This window comes from Pseudorca crassidens, chromosome 14 (genome assembly GCF_039906515.1).
Source record: "Pseudorca crassidens isolate mPseCra1 chromosome 14, mPseCra1.hap1, whole genome shotgun sequence".
NCBI classification, from domain to species: Eukaryota; Metazoa; Chordata; class Mammalia; order Artiodactyla; family Delphinidae; genus Pseudorca; species Pseudorca crassidens.
Genome location: NC_090309.1, coordinates 29124403 through 29140903, shown reverse-complemented (window position 1 = coordinate 29140903; position 16501 = coordinate 29124403). Strand labels below are relative to the sequence as shown.

At 44.9% G+C, this 16501-nt stretch overlaps 1 protein-coding gene, 1 long non-coding RNA gene and 1 other non-coding gene across 3 annotated transcripts in view; 1 reads left to right on the top strand and 2 right to left on the bottom strand.

Moving 5' to 3' along the window:
- Positions 1-4407, bottom strand: part of RAB11FIP5 (RAB11 family interacting protein 5) — a 36070-nt gene extending 31663 nt beyond the window's left edge. The window contains 1 exon segment of the mRNA XM_067704717.1: positions 3703-4407. Within this exon segment, the coding sequence (XP_067560818.1) occupies positions 3703-4136 (434 nt within the window). The 5' untranslated portion in view covers positions 4137-4407.
- Positions 4408-4428: 21 nt separating this feature from the next.
- Positions 4429-7256, top strand: LOC137206109 (uncharacterized). The gene is made up of 3 exons (XR_010934438.1): positions 4429-4896; positions 5227-5303; positions 6183-7256. It is a non-coding gene; the product is annotated as an uncharacterized lncRNA (long non-coding RNA).
- Positions 7257-13469: 6213 nt separating this feature from the next.
- On the bottom strand, positions 13470-13573 carry LOC137206262 (U6 spliceosomal RNA). Its single transcript, XR_010934578.1, has one exon. It is a non-coding gene; the product is annotated as a U6 spliceosomal RNA (small nuclear RNA).
- Positions 13574-16501: the final 2928 nt, after the last annotated feature.

The window sequence follows — 16501 nt, the reverse complement described above, 5'->3', positions numbered from 1 at the left end:
CCCCAAGCCCGCCCTCCTCGAGGAGGTCTCAGGCCACCACCATCAGCCAGGCAGAAAGCTCTGGTCTCCAACCTAAGTCATCCTCAGCCACAGGCCTCCCATAGGCCCTTATAAAATCAATGAGACAGGTCTGACCAGGGCTGACAGAGCCTCTTAGGGGGCCACATTTGCAGCCTGCCCATGGTCACGTTTTAACCCAAACCGAGCCCACAGACTTGGCCTTCCCAAGGGGCCAGACTCTAGCCATCCATCCCACAGGCCCAGGAAGGGGGCTACTCACAGAAGGGACCACTTCACTCCACACGAGCACGCACTGGGGAGTACTATGGATGGTGGTGAAGTAAAATCAGAAAGGACGCATCTAAAGAAGCTAAAGAGGGAATTCCCAGGTGGTCCAGTGGTTAGGACTCGGCGCTTTCACTGCAGGGGCCCGGGTTTGATCCCTGGTTGGCGAACTAAGATCCTGCAAGCAGCACAGCATGGCCAAATCAATAAAGAAGCAGCTCTTGGGATTCTGAGACCCATGATGATCCACTAGGGCTTTACTGAGGTAGACGGTTATAACTAGTTTCCTTGTGTATTACATTACATGTTGTTTTGACAATTTTCTCTTCAATCAGTTGGAAGCCTCCAGTGAAATCCCTCACCTCAAAGAGCACCCCACTAACAAAGGAGCTTTGGGGGCTGTTGAGGCACCTAGAACCCCAGCCCCCATCATCACCACCCTCACATAACGAGGGCCCTGAGAGTAACCCAACACTAATATCTTGAAAGCCTGCTATGTGTCTAAAATGATACTAAAGTTTTTTAGAGATCCTGTCTTATTTAATTTGTACAACTCTATGATTGTTATCATGGGTTACCTTTTCAGAAACGAGGAAACGGGTTAAGTAACTTGCCTGCTAGTAAGTGATAGAACTGGGAGTGAAACCTCAGTCTCCACGTTCTTAAACACTATGCTGCCCTGCCATGGAGGACAGCTGCGGAGCTGGCAAGCTGATCTGAGTGTGGCTTCAGAACTGCAGAGGCCTCACAAGACTAGCCCCAGTTCTCAAGACTCTGGCAGCAAAGAGAGTAGTGGAGGGCTGTGAAGGGCCAGCTCATTTCATGAGGAGCTCTCATACTTCTGTGAGTACCCTGCCACCACAGTCCTGGGGCTTTCCAGGACTACGCTAAGTTCTGTATTACCTCCTCCTATCACATGAAAGGCTCCTCTGAGACAGGGGACATCTCCCAGATCACAGCTACCAGGCTACTAAAACCTCACTCCACCATCACTGCTGTTCACTGACCACCAGGCATATCCAGGAACTGCACTAGATGCTCTAATTACATACGCATTTCATCCATTACATCAATCCTGTCAAGGTATAAATTAGCCCCATTTTACAGATGAGAAAACTGAGGCACCAAGAGTTTACTTGACTGGCCACAAGGTGGCAGGTTTGGAAGGGAATCTGCAACTCCACAGGCCCCTCCTCTTAACCGTGAGACTGCCTTTCCCCAATGGAGTTCTGTCTGGGCAACACAGGGCTATGATGTGCTCTCCTGGAGTTCTCTGCCACCATTATCCAAAGCTGAGGAGGGCACACCCCAGTCCTCTCCCCAATGGAAAATGTGCAGACTCACTATCTTAGCAGCTCACGCCAAGATGCTCCAGGAAAGGCCACCAAGGGTGGCCATGAGAGCCAGAGGTGGAAGGTGCAAACCGGAGTGGCGTCAGCAGCCCTCACCCTCTGTCAGTGGGCACGCTGTTTGGTCCAGTAAACTAAAAGATCAGGCTGATTTCACAGACTTTCCTGCTGCCCACTACAAGTCCCCCTCCTCCTGCCCCCTTCAGGTTCTATAAATAACCCAGGTCAATGCATCAGAGGAAAGGCAGCCAGGTGGGTGTGGAAAGATCCTGGTGGAAAAGATGACTTCTATAAAGTAAATAAGGCTCCCATTCAGATCAAGGGGACTGTCCTTGGCTGCTAACAGGCGCACATGGGCCGACAGACATAGACAGCTCAGTTAAGGAAGAGCCAGAGGCCAAGAAGAAAGCAAAAGCAGGAACTGAAGAAAAAATCAAAGCCCCTCCCCCACCCCGTGCAAGTCACTGACCTCACAGAAGCCACTCCCCACAAGCTGAGACTTTTTCTGTCTGCCCCTTAGTCTCCCCTCTAGTGCCCCCCACCCCCAGCCCGAGATGTGTTATCTACCAGTCAGGTCAGATTAGCTGAGAGGTGGAGACTGAAGGACTGGGAAAGAAAGGGGTGGAATGAATTGGGGGACAGGAGCCTCTTCAGAAGAAGAAAGGGCTACGAGAGCCAGAGGAGAGCTTTCTGCCTCACCCCCACCCCCTTGGGCTCCCTGAGCCAGGCAAGAGGGAAAGGACAGAAAAGGGGAGGAAAAAAACAAAACAAGGGCCAAACTATACCACATGATCCACACCCAGCAACCAAACAGCAAGTCATGAGGGAAGGAGAGAAGGCCAGGGGAGGGGGAGATGGAGCTAAGTCACAGCCCTGCCCAAACCTGCCCTATGCTAACCCCTTTCCCACCCCAGGCTGCAAAGAGCCATGAAGGCCTTCTCTACCCACATTTTTGAAATGTTCAAGGTCAGATCCTTTTCTATCCAAATCCTGCTTTCATTTGGGTTTGTACCAGGCTCATCCTTCTCCAGCAAGCCTTCCTAGATTTACTCAGTTGGATGCCATTCCACTTGGGTAAACCTTTCCAGCAACTGTCACCAACCCCTTACCCTCCCCATCCAGGGCCCATGGGCCTAGGGGTGGCGTCACCCCAGTTAAACACTTGAGTGACCCAGGGCAGGTTGTCAGCCCTGCGGACAGGCTTCCGGATCCTGCCCAAGCCCAAAACAGGAAATGAGGCTCCAAGCCTGAAGCCTTGATCTTAACACAGGGAAAGTTAAACGCTGCCAAAATAAATGATTTTTTAAAACCCACTGGTAAACCCTCTGGCCCTTCTAGGTTTAACTGACTGGGAGATTGTCTCCTGCTGTCCATTAAGCACGTGCTGCCTCCACCCCAGTCAAGATGCTTGAAGCCTGATTAAAGCGTTTCCTTCCTTTACTGAAAGGGTCTCCTGTTCTCAGACCAGAGACACAGAAGGGAAGAATCGGGGGCGTCTCTAAGCAACAGAGGGCATCCCAGTACCAGGCAAGAAGCAGATGCCCTCTGCAGCCTCTAGATTTGGTGGGGCGTCTCCGTTCATCCTCTGCCCTCCTCGAGGACAACACTGCACCTTCTTTCCCCCACAGGGCGAGGCAGGGCCTTCCCATTCCCCTGCGGGCCTGGTGTGGAACAGGCGCCCGAAGGCAGTTCCCTCCCCTTCGAGGAAAGTGAAACACGCCCGGAGGCCCTGGGAATGGCCACAAGATTTTCCTTCTTGAGTTTCCCACAGTCCAAGAGCCTCTGGATCCCACTCCTAACTTTACTTGACAACCTACTCCTAACAATAGGCCACCATTCTCACCTCCCCCCGGCCTTCCAAGGACACACCAGCGGCCAAGCACAGCCCAGCGCACATCTGGGGATCGGAAGGAGATTCCGTTATGCGAAGAACCAACTTGTCGGTTTATGCCCTTGAGCGCTAGGCAAAAGGTCGCACCGCCCAGGCCGAGGTTCGGGGTCCTGCGTCTCCCCAGCCACGCCCCAAGAGGCCCTTAACCGTTTCCGCTCCCGCGCGCCCCTCACTCACTGTGTGTGCTGGGCGCGGCCTGCGCCGAAGACCTCGTCCAGCGCCACCACGGCCTGGCCCAGGAACTTGTCGACGCCGATGAGCGAGCGGTGCATGGTGGTAAGCACTAGCTGGCAGGCGGCGGCGGCGGAGCCCGCGGCCCAGGGCGCCGGGCCCGCGTCGGTCTCCTGCGCCCGTAGCAGGCCGTCCAGGGCGCCGGGCGGCAGCTCGAAGGAGCACTCTTCGCGCCACTCGGGGCATCCCAGCGTCTTCTCTACCACCGACGTGCTGTACTTCTCACGGCCCACCTGGATCACCGTATACGCGTCGCTGGTGCTGCCCGCGCCCGAGCTCTTGCCCCGCAGCCCGCGGGCCCGCAGCACAGTCACCTGGACGTGCGTGGGTAGCCAGCGGGAGGGCCCAGCCGCCGTCTCGGCGCCCCGTACCAGGGCCATGGCGGGGGAAGCGGCGACGGGTGAGGGCTGGCCGAACCAGTTGTGGACACCCGGACCAAGTGAGAAACTGGGCAGCGGCGGAGGGCGGTCAGGATCCGGCTCGGAGCGCCGCCGCCGCCCACAGGCTCGGCCGCCGCAGCTGCGGGCTGGGCTGGGCCGAGCCGGCCGCTGCCTCCCCGCCTCCCGGCTGCCGGCCGCGCCGCGACGTCAGCGCCCCGCCTCCCGCCCCGCCTAGCGGCCGGCGTCCCGCGACTCGCGACCTAACCCGTACCCGCGCCGAGGTGCGGCAGAGCTTGGGGATGGTGGCCCGCACGCCCTCGCCCCGTCTGCTGCAGACCAGCCTGGAGCTGGAGGGTCGCTGAGCGCCGCGAGGACCGTGGGCGGGGCGCAAGGCCTCCGCGGGGGTGGGGGGGGCTCCCGCGTTGGTCCCCAGGAAACCCCGCCTCGCCTGCAGGCAGCGCGGCACCCTCGGCCGGGTATGAAATGCCCGCTCCGCGTCTCCCGGCCAATCCCAAGTCGTCCTTCAAGACGTCCCTGCTCCGGAAAGCTGTCGCCGTAAAACTGCCCCGCCCCGTCCCTCCCGGCATGGCCATCCCCTTGGCGCTGGCCAGTGGGAGCGATGCGGACCAGGGCCGCTCCCCAGTCTCGAGCGGCACTCCCCCTCCTCCAGCCCGCCCCTGCCCGGGAAGATGCCTGCGTGAAACCAGAAGTGATTCACGCTGCGCCACGTGATGGCCCCGCATCAGCGACCTGAAAGCGGGTGAGCTGCCGCTGTCTCCCTCCTCCGCGCGCGGGAAGAATCACGTGTGCAGCCAGAACCTGGCGCGGGAGTCCAGGGAGCAGGGCTCGCCCTCTGCGGACACTGCGGCGGAGAACAGAGTGATGAACAAATGAGTAACCACATCAGTATTTAAGTGTTCCCTCGGACCGCTGGGGCTTATGCGTCACGAGTTGGGGGAAATTATAGGCTCTGGTGGAGGTTTTAAACAATTACTTACACCCATTAAGTGCCTACTATGTGCAAAGCCCTGGGTATTACTTGCACGCTTGGTTTATTATTAATAATGATAACAATGGTTAATAATTACAGATGCTGAATTTCGGTCAATGCTGGTCCGTGTGCTTTACATGCGTTACCTCATTTTATCCCCAAAACAACCCTGTGGGGTAAGTATGGTTTTTATCCTTATTTTCAGGAAGGTAAAGTTGCAGCTTAGGGAGGTTAACCTGCCCAAGATCCGTAACTGGCAGAGGTGGGATGTGAATCCACACAGCTGACCCCAAAGTCTGTACTTTTCTTTTTAACTTTCAGAGCCTGTATTAAAAATAGTATTTTTAAAAAGACATGTAACACACAGCTAAAAACAAAATAAAGTAAAAAAATCAAATGGGACAGAAACGCTTATGATGAAAAGCAAAAAATTCCCTTTCCACCCCTCATTCCAGGGATAACCACTTAAAGCCATTTGTGTTTTCAGGCCTGGTAGTTACCTCCATATTTCTACATAAAATGCTTACATAACTATATCTAGAGTTTTCAGGACTGGCCATTATCTATTGTCTTCCTCCTATGATAGATAATGATGTAGCTCACACCCACTTCCCTCCCTCAATCCTATGTAGTTATGCTTTTTTTTTTTTTTTAGTTCCTCTATTGGATACCTTGACAGTGGAAACCTTTATTTCTTCTTGGCGAGACTCTCCACAGTACCTCTTGACTTTTTTATGCTGTGAAAGGAGGATGCCAAAATCCCACTTTCCGGGCCATGTCCCCTACCAGGAATATGGTTGTACACCGGGCACCCGAGACTCATGGGAGCATATGCACCAAGGCTCAATCCTAACAACCTTCCACCTTAACTGTGATCAAAATGGGGTGGAGGATTTCTCCACACTGAGCCCCATAGCCCAGCATCCCTGTGGACAGCACCTAGCTTTGGAGACAGCCAGATCTGCCTAAGGATCTTGGCTCTCTGCCACTTAGCAGCAATAAGACCTGAAGATTAAGTCAGCTCTCTAACCTCTCAGCCTTCTTTCCTGATCTAGAAAATGGGGATGATGATTCCTACTTGAAAGAGTTGCTGAGAAGATGACATGAGAAAATATTGTCAAAGATTTTAACACAGTGGAAACCATCACAAATGATCTCAAAGCATCTGAAATTCATATATAGTTTTTTTTCTGATTATAAGTTATTTGGAAAATATAGAAAAATATAAAGAAGGAAATGAAAATAGATTCGAATATCACTGTTCAGAAATAAACACTGTTAACAATTTGTTGTATTGCTTTCCAGTCTTTACACTATATGTTGTTGTTTTATATGCATTATGGTTGTGAGGCAACTGTACTGTAATGGTTAAACCTGTGGGCTGTGGAATCCTGGTCCTAGCATCTACTTTATGTGTACTATCTCATTTACCCCTGAAGACAACCATTTAAGGCAGGTGCTGTTGCTACTCTCAGCTTCACGGATGAGAAAGCTAAAGCAGCTAAAGTTTGGGTGATTTTCCCCAAGTTTCTAACTGGAAAATTGCAGATAGTGGACTTGAACTCAGGTCTGAGTGACTCTACTGCCTCTGGTACTCTGCCCTCACACTAGCTTGTTGGTCACCTAAGCACTACATCATCTGAAGTCAATAAAGCGGGAAATGTTGTCATACCCATTTTACAGATGAAGAAATTGAGGTACAAAAAAGGTTAACAGACTTACCCAAGATTATAGAGTCAGGATGAAGCCCCTGAGAATGGATTCCCCAGGGGCTTTGCAAATGAAGATATCTTTACCAAACCACAGCTAACATATTTGTCACTGTCCTTTAATGGTTCTGTTTCATCTGTTTCTTAGCTCTTCAACATGACCAGACTGCCTCTTCCCTCCCGCCTCCCTCTGCCTCCCCCATGGAGTAGCAAGGCTCCAGGAACGGGCAAAAGAGAACTCAGATGGGCTACTCCCGCTCTCCTTCCTCCTGCCCTGGCCCTCATAGTTTGGCAAGGTCAGGCTTCCTGCTGACCTGAGATTGCAGTTGCAAGAGGCCAGTGAGGCCAGGAAGGGCTCCCCTGCAGGTCACTTGGCCCTAGGAGAAAGGGCGGGCTCTGCTAGCTGTCTGCAGTTGAGAAAAGAGCAGAAACTCTGAAGACACTGAGGTCTTGGTTACCTAGAGGTGTTTTCTCCTCTGGAAGATGAGACCACCCATCCCCACCCACTGCAGTTTGATGTGAGGGTTACAGAGAGGACCCTCCTACTTCCTCTTCCTCCCCAGGGCTGGATGTGTTCACCGCCTCCCTGGGCCTCTCTAGTCCGTTAGGGACAGTTCTTGCTTTGAAAGAGTGGTCCTTTGTGTAATTTCCACTCATTGCTTCCCTCTGCAATATCATAACCCTTCCAGACAGGCACTTCAAATATATTTGCCTGACTCTTCAAGCTACGTTTCCTCCTGTCCTTCGCCCTCCCTCCCACATCTGTTTTCTAGGCCCTTCACTGTAATGGAGTCACACAGCCCGGGTTCAAATCCTCGTGCCACGACTTACTAGCAGTATGAGATTGGGCAAATTACTGAACCCCAGAGTCTCAGTTTCCACGTTATAAAATGGGCCTAATAATGGGAAATCACTTCATAATGTTAGCATGAGAGCTATCTCAACATACTGTAAGCAGTGATGAGTAATATCATCTTAGAAATCTTTGCTCAAAGCAAGAGGTTGTACCTCCTTATTGTTTGATTTGCATTTCTTCGATTGCTAATGAGATTGAACATTTTTTCAGTTATTAGTCATTTATATTTCCTCTTTTAGTGAGTTGTCTATTTTCTGAATTGTCTATTTTCTATGCCCATTTTCTTTGAAACCTTAACTTATTCACTTATATTAACCCTTTCTATGTTAATAATAACACTTTGTCTTTTATATTTATTGCAAATATGTTTTGACATAAGTTAAGTAGTCAAGTCGTTGAATTTCTTCCATTGTTTCAAGCTTAGGTTCTTCCACACTCACAGGTCCAATAAATATCCATTCATAGTTTTTCTAGTTTTTAAATTGTTTGGCTTTTTCTTTGTTCTTTCATTCTCTTTAAATTCTTCTAGAAACTATTTTGGTGAATGATTTGAGGTGAAAATCTAACCTTCTCTCCCCAGCAGCTATCCAAGTTTCCCAATACTTATTGAAAAACCCTATCCCTTTGCCACTGATTTTCTCATGTAAGTTTTTATATACATACTATAGAGAGAGTCTGAACTTTGTACTCTAGTCCACTGAGATTTATATCTTTTTGTCAGTGCTATTCTGTTTTAATTATTGTTGCCTTTTAAATGCTTTATACAGCAGAAGAGAAAATCTTTACTTATTTCTTTTTCTTCAGAGATTTTTATAGCTACTCTCACCTGTGTATTCATCCACATGAGCTCTAATGCTTTCTGGAATTGTGAGAGAAATTGTTTTGAGAAAAATTGACATCTTTACAAACAACAGCCATACTCTCGACTTCTATTTAACATTGTGCTGGAGGTTCTAGCTAGTGCACTTAGGCAAGAAAACAAAATAAAACTATCCAGATTGGAAAGGAAGAGTAAAACTATCTCTTTGCAGATTACATGACCTTGTAAATAGAAAATCCTAAGGAATCCACTAAGAAATTATTAGAACTAATAAATGGGTACAGGAAGGTTACAGGATACAAGATCAATGTATTAAAATCAATTGTATTTCTAAACACTAGCAATGAAAAATTAAAACAATTCCATTTATAAAAGTATAAAAAAGAATAAAGTACTTAGAAATAAATAGAATATAACAAAAGAAGTATAACAAAAGAAAACTACAAAACATCATTGAAAGAAATTAACAAAGACTTAATTAAATGGAAAGATATCTCACTTTCATGAATTGGAAGACTTAATACTGTTACGATGCCAGTACACCCCAAATTGGCCTGCAGATTCAACACATTCCCCATCAATATCCCAGCTGCTGTTTTTGCAGAAATTGACAAGCTGATCCAGGAAATCATATGGAAATGCAAGGGACCCAGAATAGCCAAACAAGTCTTGGAAACGAAAAGCAAAGTTGGAGGATTCACACTTCCCGATTTCAAAACTTACTACAAATCAAGACAATGAGGTACTGGCATAAGGATAGACATAGATCAGTGGAATAGAATTGAGATTCCAGAAATAAACCCTTGTATTTACGGCTGACTGATTTTTCAATAAAGGTGCCAAGACCATTCCATAGGGAAAGAATGGTCTTTTCAACAAATGGTGTTAGGACAGCTGGATATTTGCATGCAAAAGAATTAAGTTGAACCCCTTTGCTATACCATACACAAAAGTTAACTCAAAATAGATCATAGGCCTAAATATAAACACTAAAACTATAAAGCTTTTTGAAGAAAATGCAGAAGTAAATATTCATGACCTTGGGTTAGGCAAAGACTTCTTAGATACAACACCAGGAGCACAAACAACCAAAGAAAAAATAGATAAACTAGACTTCATGAAAATTAAAAACTCCTGTCCTTCAAAAGACACCATCAAGAAAGTAAAAAGACAACCTATGGGATGAGAGAGAAGATTTTTAAATCATATATGTGATAAGAGGCTAGTATCCAGAATATTTAAAGAACTCATAATTCAACAATAAAGACAACCCAATTAAAAAATGGGCAAATGATTTGAATAGATACTTCCCTAAAGAAGATATACAAATAGCCAATACATACATGAAAAGGTATCAAAAACATTATTCATTAAGGAGATACAAATCAAAACCACAATGAAGTACCACTTCACTCCCTCTAGACAGATAATAACAAGTGTCGTCAGGATGTGGAGACCCTGGAACCCTCATACATTGCTGGTGGGAATATAAAATGGTACAGCTGCTTTGGAAAACATTTAGGCAGTTACTCAAATCGTTAAACATAGGAGCTACCATATGACCCAGCAATTTCACTCCTAGAAATATGCCCAAGAGAAATGAAAAATGCGTCTTACATAAAAAGTGTGCAAAGGGCTTCCCTGGTGGCACAGTGGTTGAGAGTCCGACCGCCGATGCAGGGGACACGGGTTCGTGCCCCGGTCCGGGAAGATCCCACACGCCGCGAGGCGGCTGGGCCCGTGAGCCATGGACGCTGAGCCTGCGCGTCCGGAGCCTGTGCTCCGCAACGGGAGAGGCCACAACAGTGAGAGGCCCGCGTACGGAAAAAAAAAAAAAAGTGTGCATGAAATATTCATTCCCAGATTCCTACCTCAAACCTACAAACCTATGACCACCTGCATTTTTCCTATCTCAGAGAAAGAGGTTTTCCTGTGTGCTCCATTTTCCTCTCTGTGCCTTGGGGCAGCCTAAGCTTTCATCTCCTCCTTCATTTCTATGTTTCTTCTCCACTGGTTCCTTCATCTCATCATATAAATATGTTCGTCTCTCCCAATAAAAACAGAGAAAACAACAACTCCCCCTCTCTATCAGTCTGTACGATGTCCTTCTTTCCTTCAGGTTTCCTGAAGATGATTTACCCTCCTCGTCTTTATCCCCTTCTTCCTCATTCACACCCCAAACCACAGCAGCCAGGCTCTCCAAGCTCCTACCCCATCTGTGATTGCAAAATTCTAGGCCCCTCCTTCAGGCTTTATCTTACTTGACCTCTCTTTGGCATTAATCACTCCCTTCTCCAAACTCCCTCAACCCCACTCTCTGCCTCTGGGCCTGCTCTTTTTTTTTTTAATTTATTTTTATTTATTTGGCTGTGCCGGGTCTTAGTTGCAGCATGCGGGATCTTTAGTTGCAGCATGCGGGATCTTTTAGTTGTGGCATGCGGGCTCTTAGTTGCAGCATGTGGGATCTAGTTCCCTGACCAGGGATCGAACCCAGGCCCCCTGCATTGGGAGCACGGAGGGAGTCTTAACCGCTGGACCACCAGGGAAGTCCCTGGGCTCTTCTACGCGTTTACTCCTGCCTCTTCCTCCACTCACTACTTCTAGGTCTCCTTCAGGGGCTTCTCTTCCTCCCCCATTTCTTAACATTGGTTTATTTCTCAGCCCTCTTCTCTTTTCAATCCTCAGACTTTCCCTGGAGATTTCTTTGGAGAAATGGCTGATTCTAGGACTAGGGCAGGGAAAATACAAGATGAGCTTGTATGATTTTGTAAAGCCAGAAAACAAGGAAATCCTCAGGAAGAAAAGCAGGGGAAGTAGAAGGGTAGTGTCAAAAGAGCACAGACGCCAACATGAAAGAACTCCCAGTGGCCAGAGCTGGAACAATTTGAGTAATACAATATATCACAATAGTATTGGATTATAACCCATAAAATAAAATAAATATCCATGAGTCTAAAGTTATATCAATAAATGATTGAATGAATAAATAAGTAAATGAGGAGAAGAGAAAATTCTTCCTTACAGAAGAATTCTAATAGATACTGCCCCCTCCAAGAAGTGGAACTTAATTCCCCTCTCCTTGTGTGTGACTGGACTCAGAGACTCACCTTCAAAGAATAGAGTATGAAAAATGGAAATTTTACAGTGACAAAACCTGGCAAACACCACCTTAATCAAGTGATCTAGATCAACATCCCTGGTGATAAATCATATTGATTAGCATGTTCCCAACGCTATAAGGGCATTTCACCTCTGTGCCTTTCTAAAAACTCATAGCTGCTTTCTAAACAAGAGAAAGACAACAGACAAATCCAAGTTGAGGGGCATCCTTCAGAATACCTGAGTAGGACCCTTCAAAAGTGTCGAGGTCATGATAACCATCAGAGGTGGGAGGAAATTTATGAGACATGTCCTTCCTTGAGGGGACCTGAGCCGTGTACATCCCTAACACATCCCCCGAGTGCGATCCTTAAACACTAGGTTTTAGTTTTACCTGTTATTTTGAAGAAAAGACCTTTTAAAAATTAATTCATTTATTTATTTTTACTGAGATATAGTTGATTTATAAGATTATATAAGTTTCAGGTGTACAACATAGTGATTCACAATTTTTAAAGTTTATACTCCTTTTATAGTTATTATAAAATATTGGCTATATTCCTTATGCTGTACAATCTATCCTCTTAGCTTATTTATTTTATACATAGTAGTTTGTACCTCTTAATCCCCTACTCCTATCTTGCACCTACCCCTTCCCTCTCCTCTTATAACCACTAGTTTGATCTCTATATCTGTGAGTCTGTTTCTTTTTTGTTATATTCACTCGTTTGCTGTATGTTTTAGATTCCACATATAAGTGATAACATACAGTATTTGTCTCTCTCTGTCTGACTTATTTCACTAAGCATAAGATCCTCCAAGTCTATCCATGTTGTTGCAAATGGCAAAATTTCATTCTTTTTTAGAACTGAGTAGTATTCCATTGTGTATATATATATATTTAACATCTTTATTAGAGTATAATTGCTTTACAATGGTGTGTCAGTTTCTGCTTTATAACAAAGTGAATCAGCTATACATATACATATGTCCCCATATCTCTTCCCTTTTGCATCTCCCTCCCTCCCACCCTCCCTATCCCACCCCTCTAGGTGGTCACAAAGCACCGAGCTGATCTCCCCGTGCTATGCGGCTGCTTCCCACTAGCTATCTATTTTACGTTTGGTAGTGTATATATGTCCATGTCACTCTCTCACTTTGTCCCAGCTTACCCTTTCCCTTCCCCGTATCCTCAAGTCCATTCTCTAGTAGGTCTGCATCATTATTCCCGTCTTGCTCCTATGTTCTTCTGACCATTTTTTTTTTTTAGATTCCATATATATGTATTAGCATACGGTATTTGTTTTTCTCTTTCTGACTTACTTCACTCTGTATGACGGTCTCTAGGTCCACCCACCTCACTACAGATAACTCAGTTTCGTTCCTTTTTATGGCTGAGTAATATTCCATTGTATATATGTGCCACATCTTCTTTATCCATTCATCTGTCGATGGACACTTAGGTTGCTTCCATGTCCTGGCTATTGTAAGTAGAGCTACAATGAGCATTGTGGTACATGACTCTTTTTTAATTATGGTTTTCTCAGGGCATATGCCCAGTAGTGGGATTGCTGGGTCGTATGGTAGTTCTATTTTTAGTTTACTAAGGAACCTCCATACTGTTCTCCATAGTGGCTGTATCAATTTACATTCCCACCAACAGTGCAAGAGGGTTCCCTTTTCTCCACACCCTCTCCAGCATTTATTGTTTGTAGATTTTTTGATGATGGCCATTCTGACTGGTGTGAGATGATATCTCGTTGTAGTTTTGATTTGCATTTCTCTAATGATTAATGATGTTGAGCATTCTTTCATGTGTTTGTTGGCAATCTGTATATCTTCTCTGGAGAAATGTCTAAAAAATATGAAACGCTTCACGAATTTGCGTGTCATCCTTGTGCAGGGGCCATGCTAATCTCTGTATCGTTCCAATTTTAGTATATGTGCTGCCGAAGCAAGCACCCACTGTATGTATATTGTTGGACACTTAGGTTGCTTCCATATCTTGGCCATTGTAAACATGCTGTATGAACACTGGGAGTTCATATGTCTTTTCAAATTAATGTTTTCATTTTCTTCACATATCTACCAAAGAGTGGAATTGCTGAATCATATGGTAGTTCTGTTTTTAGTTTTTTGAGGAACTTCCGTACCATTTTCCACAGTGGCTGCACCAACTTACCTTTTCACTTGTACATTTAGTGCACGAGGGTTCTCTTTGCTCCACATCCTTACCAACATTTGTTACTTGTGGTCTTTTTGATGATAGCCGTTCTGAGAGGTGTGAGGTGATATCTCATTGTGGTTTTGATTTGCAGTTCCCTGATGATTAACAATGTTGTGCATTTTTTCATGTGGCTGTTGGCCATCTGTATTTCTTCGCTGGAAAAATGTCTGTTCAGGTCTTCTGCTTATTTTTTAATTGGGTTGTTTGTTTGTTTGTTTTTGATGTTGAGTTGTATGATCTGCCTATGTATTTTGGATATTAACCCCTTATCAGTCATATCATTTGTAAATATTTTCTCCCATTCAGTAAGTTGTCTTTTTGTTTTGTGGATGGTTTCCTTTGCTGTGCAAAAGATTTTAAGCTTAATTAGGTCCCATTTATTTTTTGCTTTTATTTCTTTTATCCTAGGAGACAGAGCCAAAAAGAAAATATTGCTACAATTTATGTCAAATAGTGTTCTGTCCATGTTTTCTTCTAGGAGTTTTATGGTTTCTGACCTTACATTTAGATCTTCAATCCCTTTTGAGTTTATTTTTATATGTGGTGTGAGAAAATGTTCTAATTTCATTCTTTTACATGTAGCTGTCCCGTTTTCCCAGCACAATTTATTGAAGAGACTCTCTTTTCTCCATTGTATATTCTTGCCTCCTTTGTTGTAGATTAACTGACCGTAAGTGCATGAATTTATTTCTGGGCTCTCTATTTTGTTCCATTGATCTACATCTCTGCTTTCGTGCCAGTACCATACTCTTTTGATTACTGTAGCTTTGTAGCACAGTCTGAAGGAGAAAAGACTTTTATTCTATCTTTAGAAAATATTACAAAATCATTGTTATGTGAAGACATGGTCAAATGAAACCAAAAAACAGCAGGAGAAAAGTATTACAGAAGTATGTGAGGTGGTAAGCTTTTTAAAATTACATTATTTTCTGGATTTGAGGATGTTTTTGGTATTTGTCAACTTAATTTTTTTTTTAACTTTGGGGATAATTTTAGGTTTACAGAAAAGCTCCAAAACTAGTACAGAGAGTTCCCATTTATCCTTAACCCAGCTTCCATTAATGTTAACATTTTACAGGTACATTCATCCAAACTAAGAAACCAACATTTGGTACAATATCATTAACTAGACTACAGACTTTATTCCGATTTCACCAGTTTTTCCATTAACATCATTTTTTCTTTTCCAAGATCCAATCCAGGATCCCACATTGCATTTGGTCATCATGTCGCCTTAGTTTCCTCCCACCTGTGATGTTTACTTGACAGTAATTAATTAAATGATACACTTGCTTTATATGATTTTCTGAATTTGTGTTATATTTAACAATAACAAATTAAAAACAAAAACAATCATAATGGTTTCTCATTGCTCTTAGAGTAAGGGCAGCCAGCCTCAGCCTGGCCAGTGAGGCCCAAATGACCTTGTGCCAACCTACCTGTACAGCCTCTCCCTGACTCATAGTAGCCTAGTCAAGCCGGCCTCCTTTCCATCTCTTGTATTTTACCTTGCTCCTTCCTGCCACAGGGGCTTTGCACCTGCTATTTCCTCTCCCTGGCACACTCTTTCCTCCTCTTTGCCAAGGTAACTCCTACTCCTCTGTTGATATCATTTCAGCATCTCTCATGCAGTCCAGCCTTGCCTGGCCTCCCTAGCTGTGCAGAATCTCCTTACCACAGGCTCTCATTGCTGTCCACAGGGGCAATGCTACATTGGTTTGAGTTTTCAAGGAGAGGCTAGAGAACCTGAATCGCTGTGTAGAGTGAGAAGAATTTCAAGTTTCCCACAGCCACCTAGCAATCCATGAGGGAGGGGCAGGCAGAAGAGATCAGAGGGGACAGCAGAACCAGCAAAATGCAAGAGGCATATGTTTTTAAGCACGACTTTTGTTATTCTAATTTTAGTGCATTAGGGGCAGATGACATGGTCTGTATGATATTGATTCTATGAAATTTATTACAGCTTCTTTCACGGACAGTTTAAATGTTCTTCTGGCGCTCAAAAAGAGTGTGAGTTCTCTGTTGGGTGTAGGGTTCTATTATACCTAATAGATCAAATTTATTAATTGTATTGTTTAGATCATCAGTATCTCTAATTTTTGTCTTGTTCTGTTGGTATCTAGGTTTCTAAGGGGAGTGACTTTGGAGTTACACAGGCTTAAGGATATTTATTTATAAGTAAAAAGATAAAGATTAATTTCTAAAAATTATACATTTTTCAAATTGTTGGGGTTGGGGAGAAACAACAAAGAAAACACAGACCAGAAAGCAAAATGAGGGAAAACGAAGGGGTATTAAAAAGCAATCTGAATCTATAAAAGATGACACAACTAAATCTATCTGCATAACAATAATTGAATGGGAGAGACTTGCCAGCTGAAAGAAAATACTTTCAGATACAGTTTTTAAAAACTTAATGAAAATATATGCTATCAATAAAAGATATGCCTAAAATAAAAATGCTCAAGGAGTTTGAAAGTAAAAGAATTGAAAGTCAGTGGGTTTTAAAATAACTTGACGGCTTTCTGCCCATGGATGCCGCCAAGTGAGCATCGTTGATGTCTCCCCCCTCCACTGCCGTCATGTCTAAGTCAGGGTCTCCCAAAGAGCCCGAACAGCTGCGGAAGCTCTTCATCGGAGGTTTGAGCTTTGAAACAACCGAT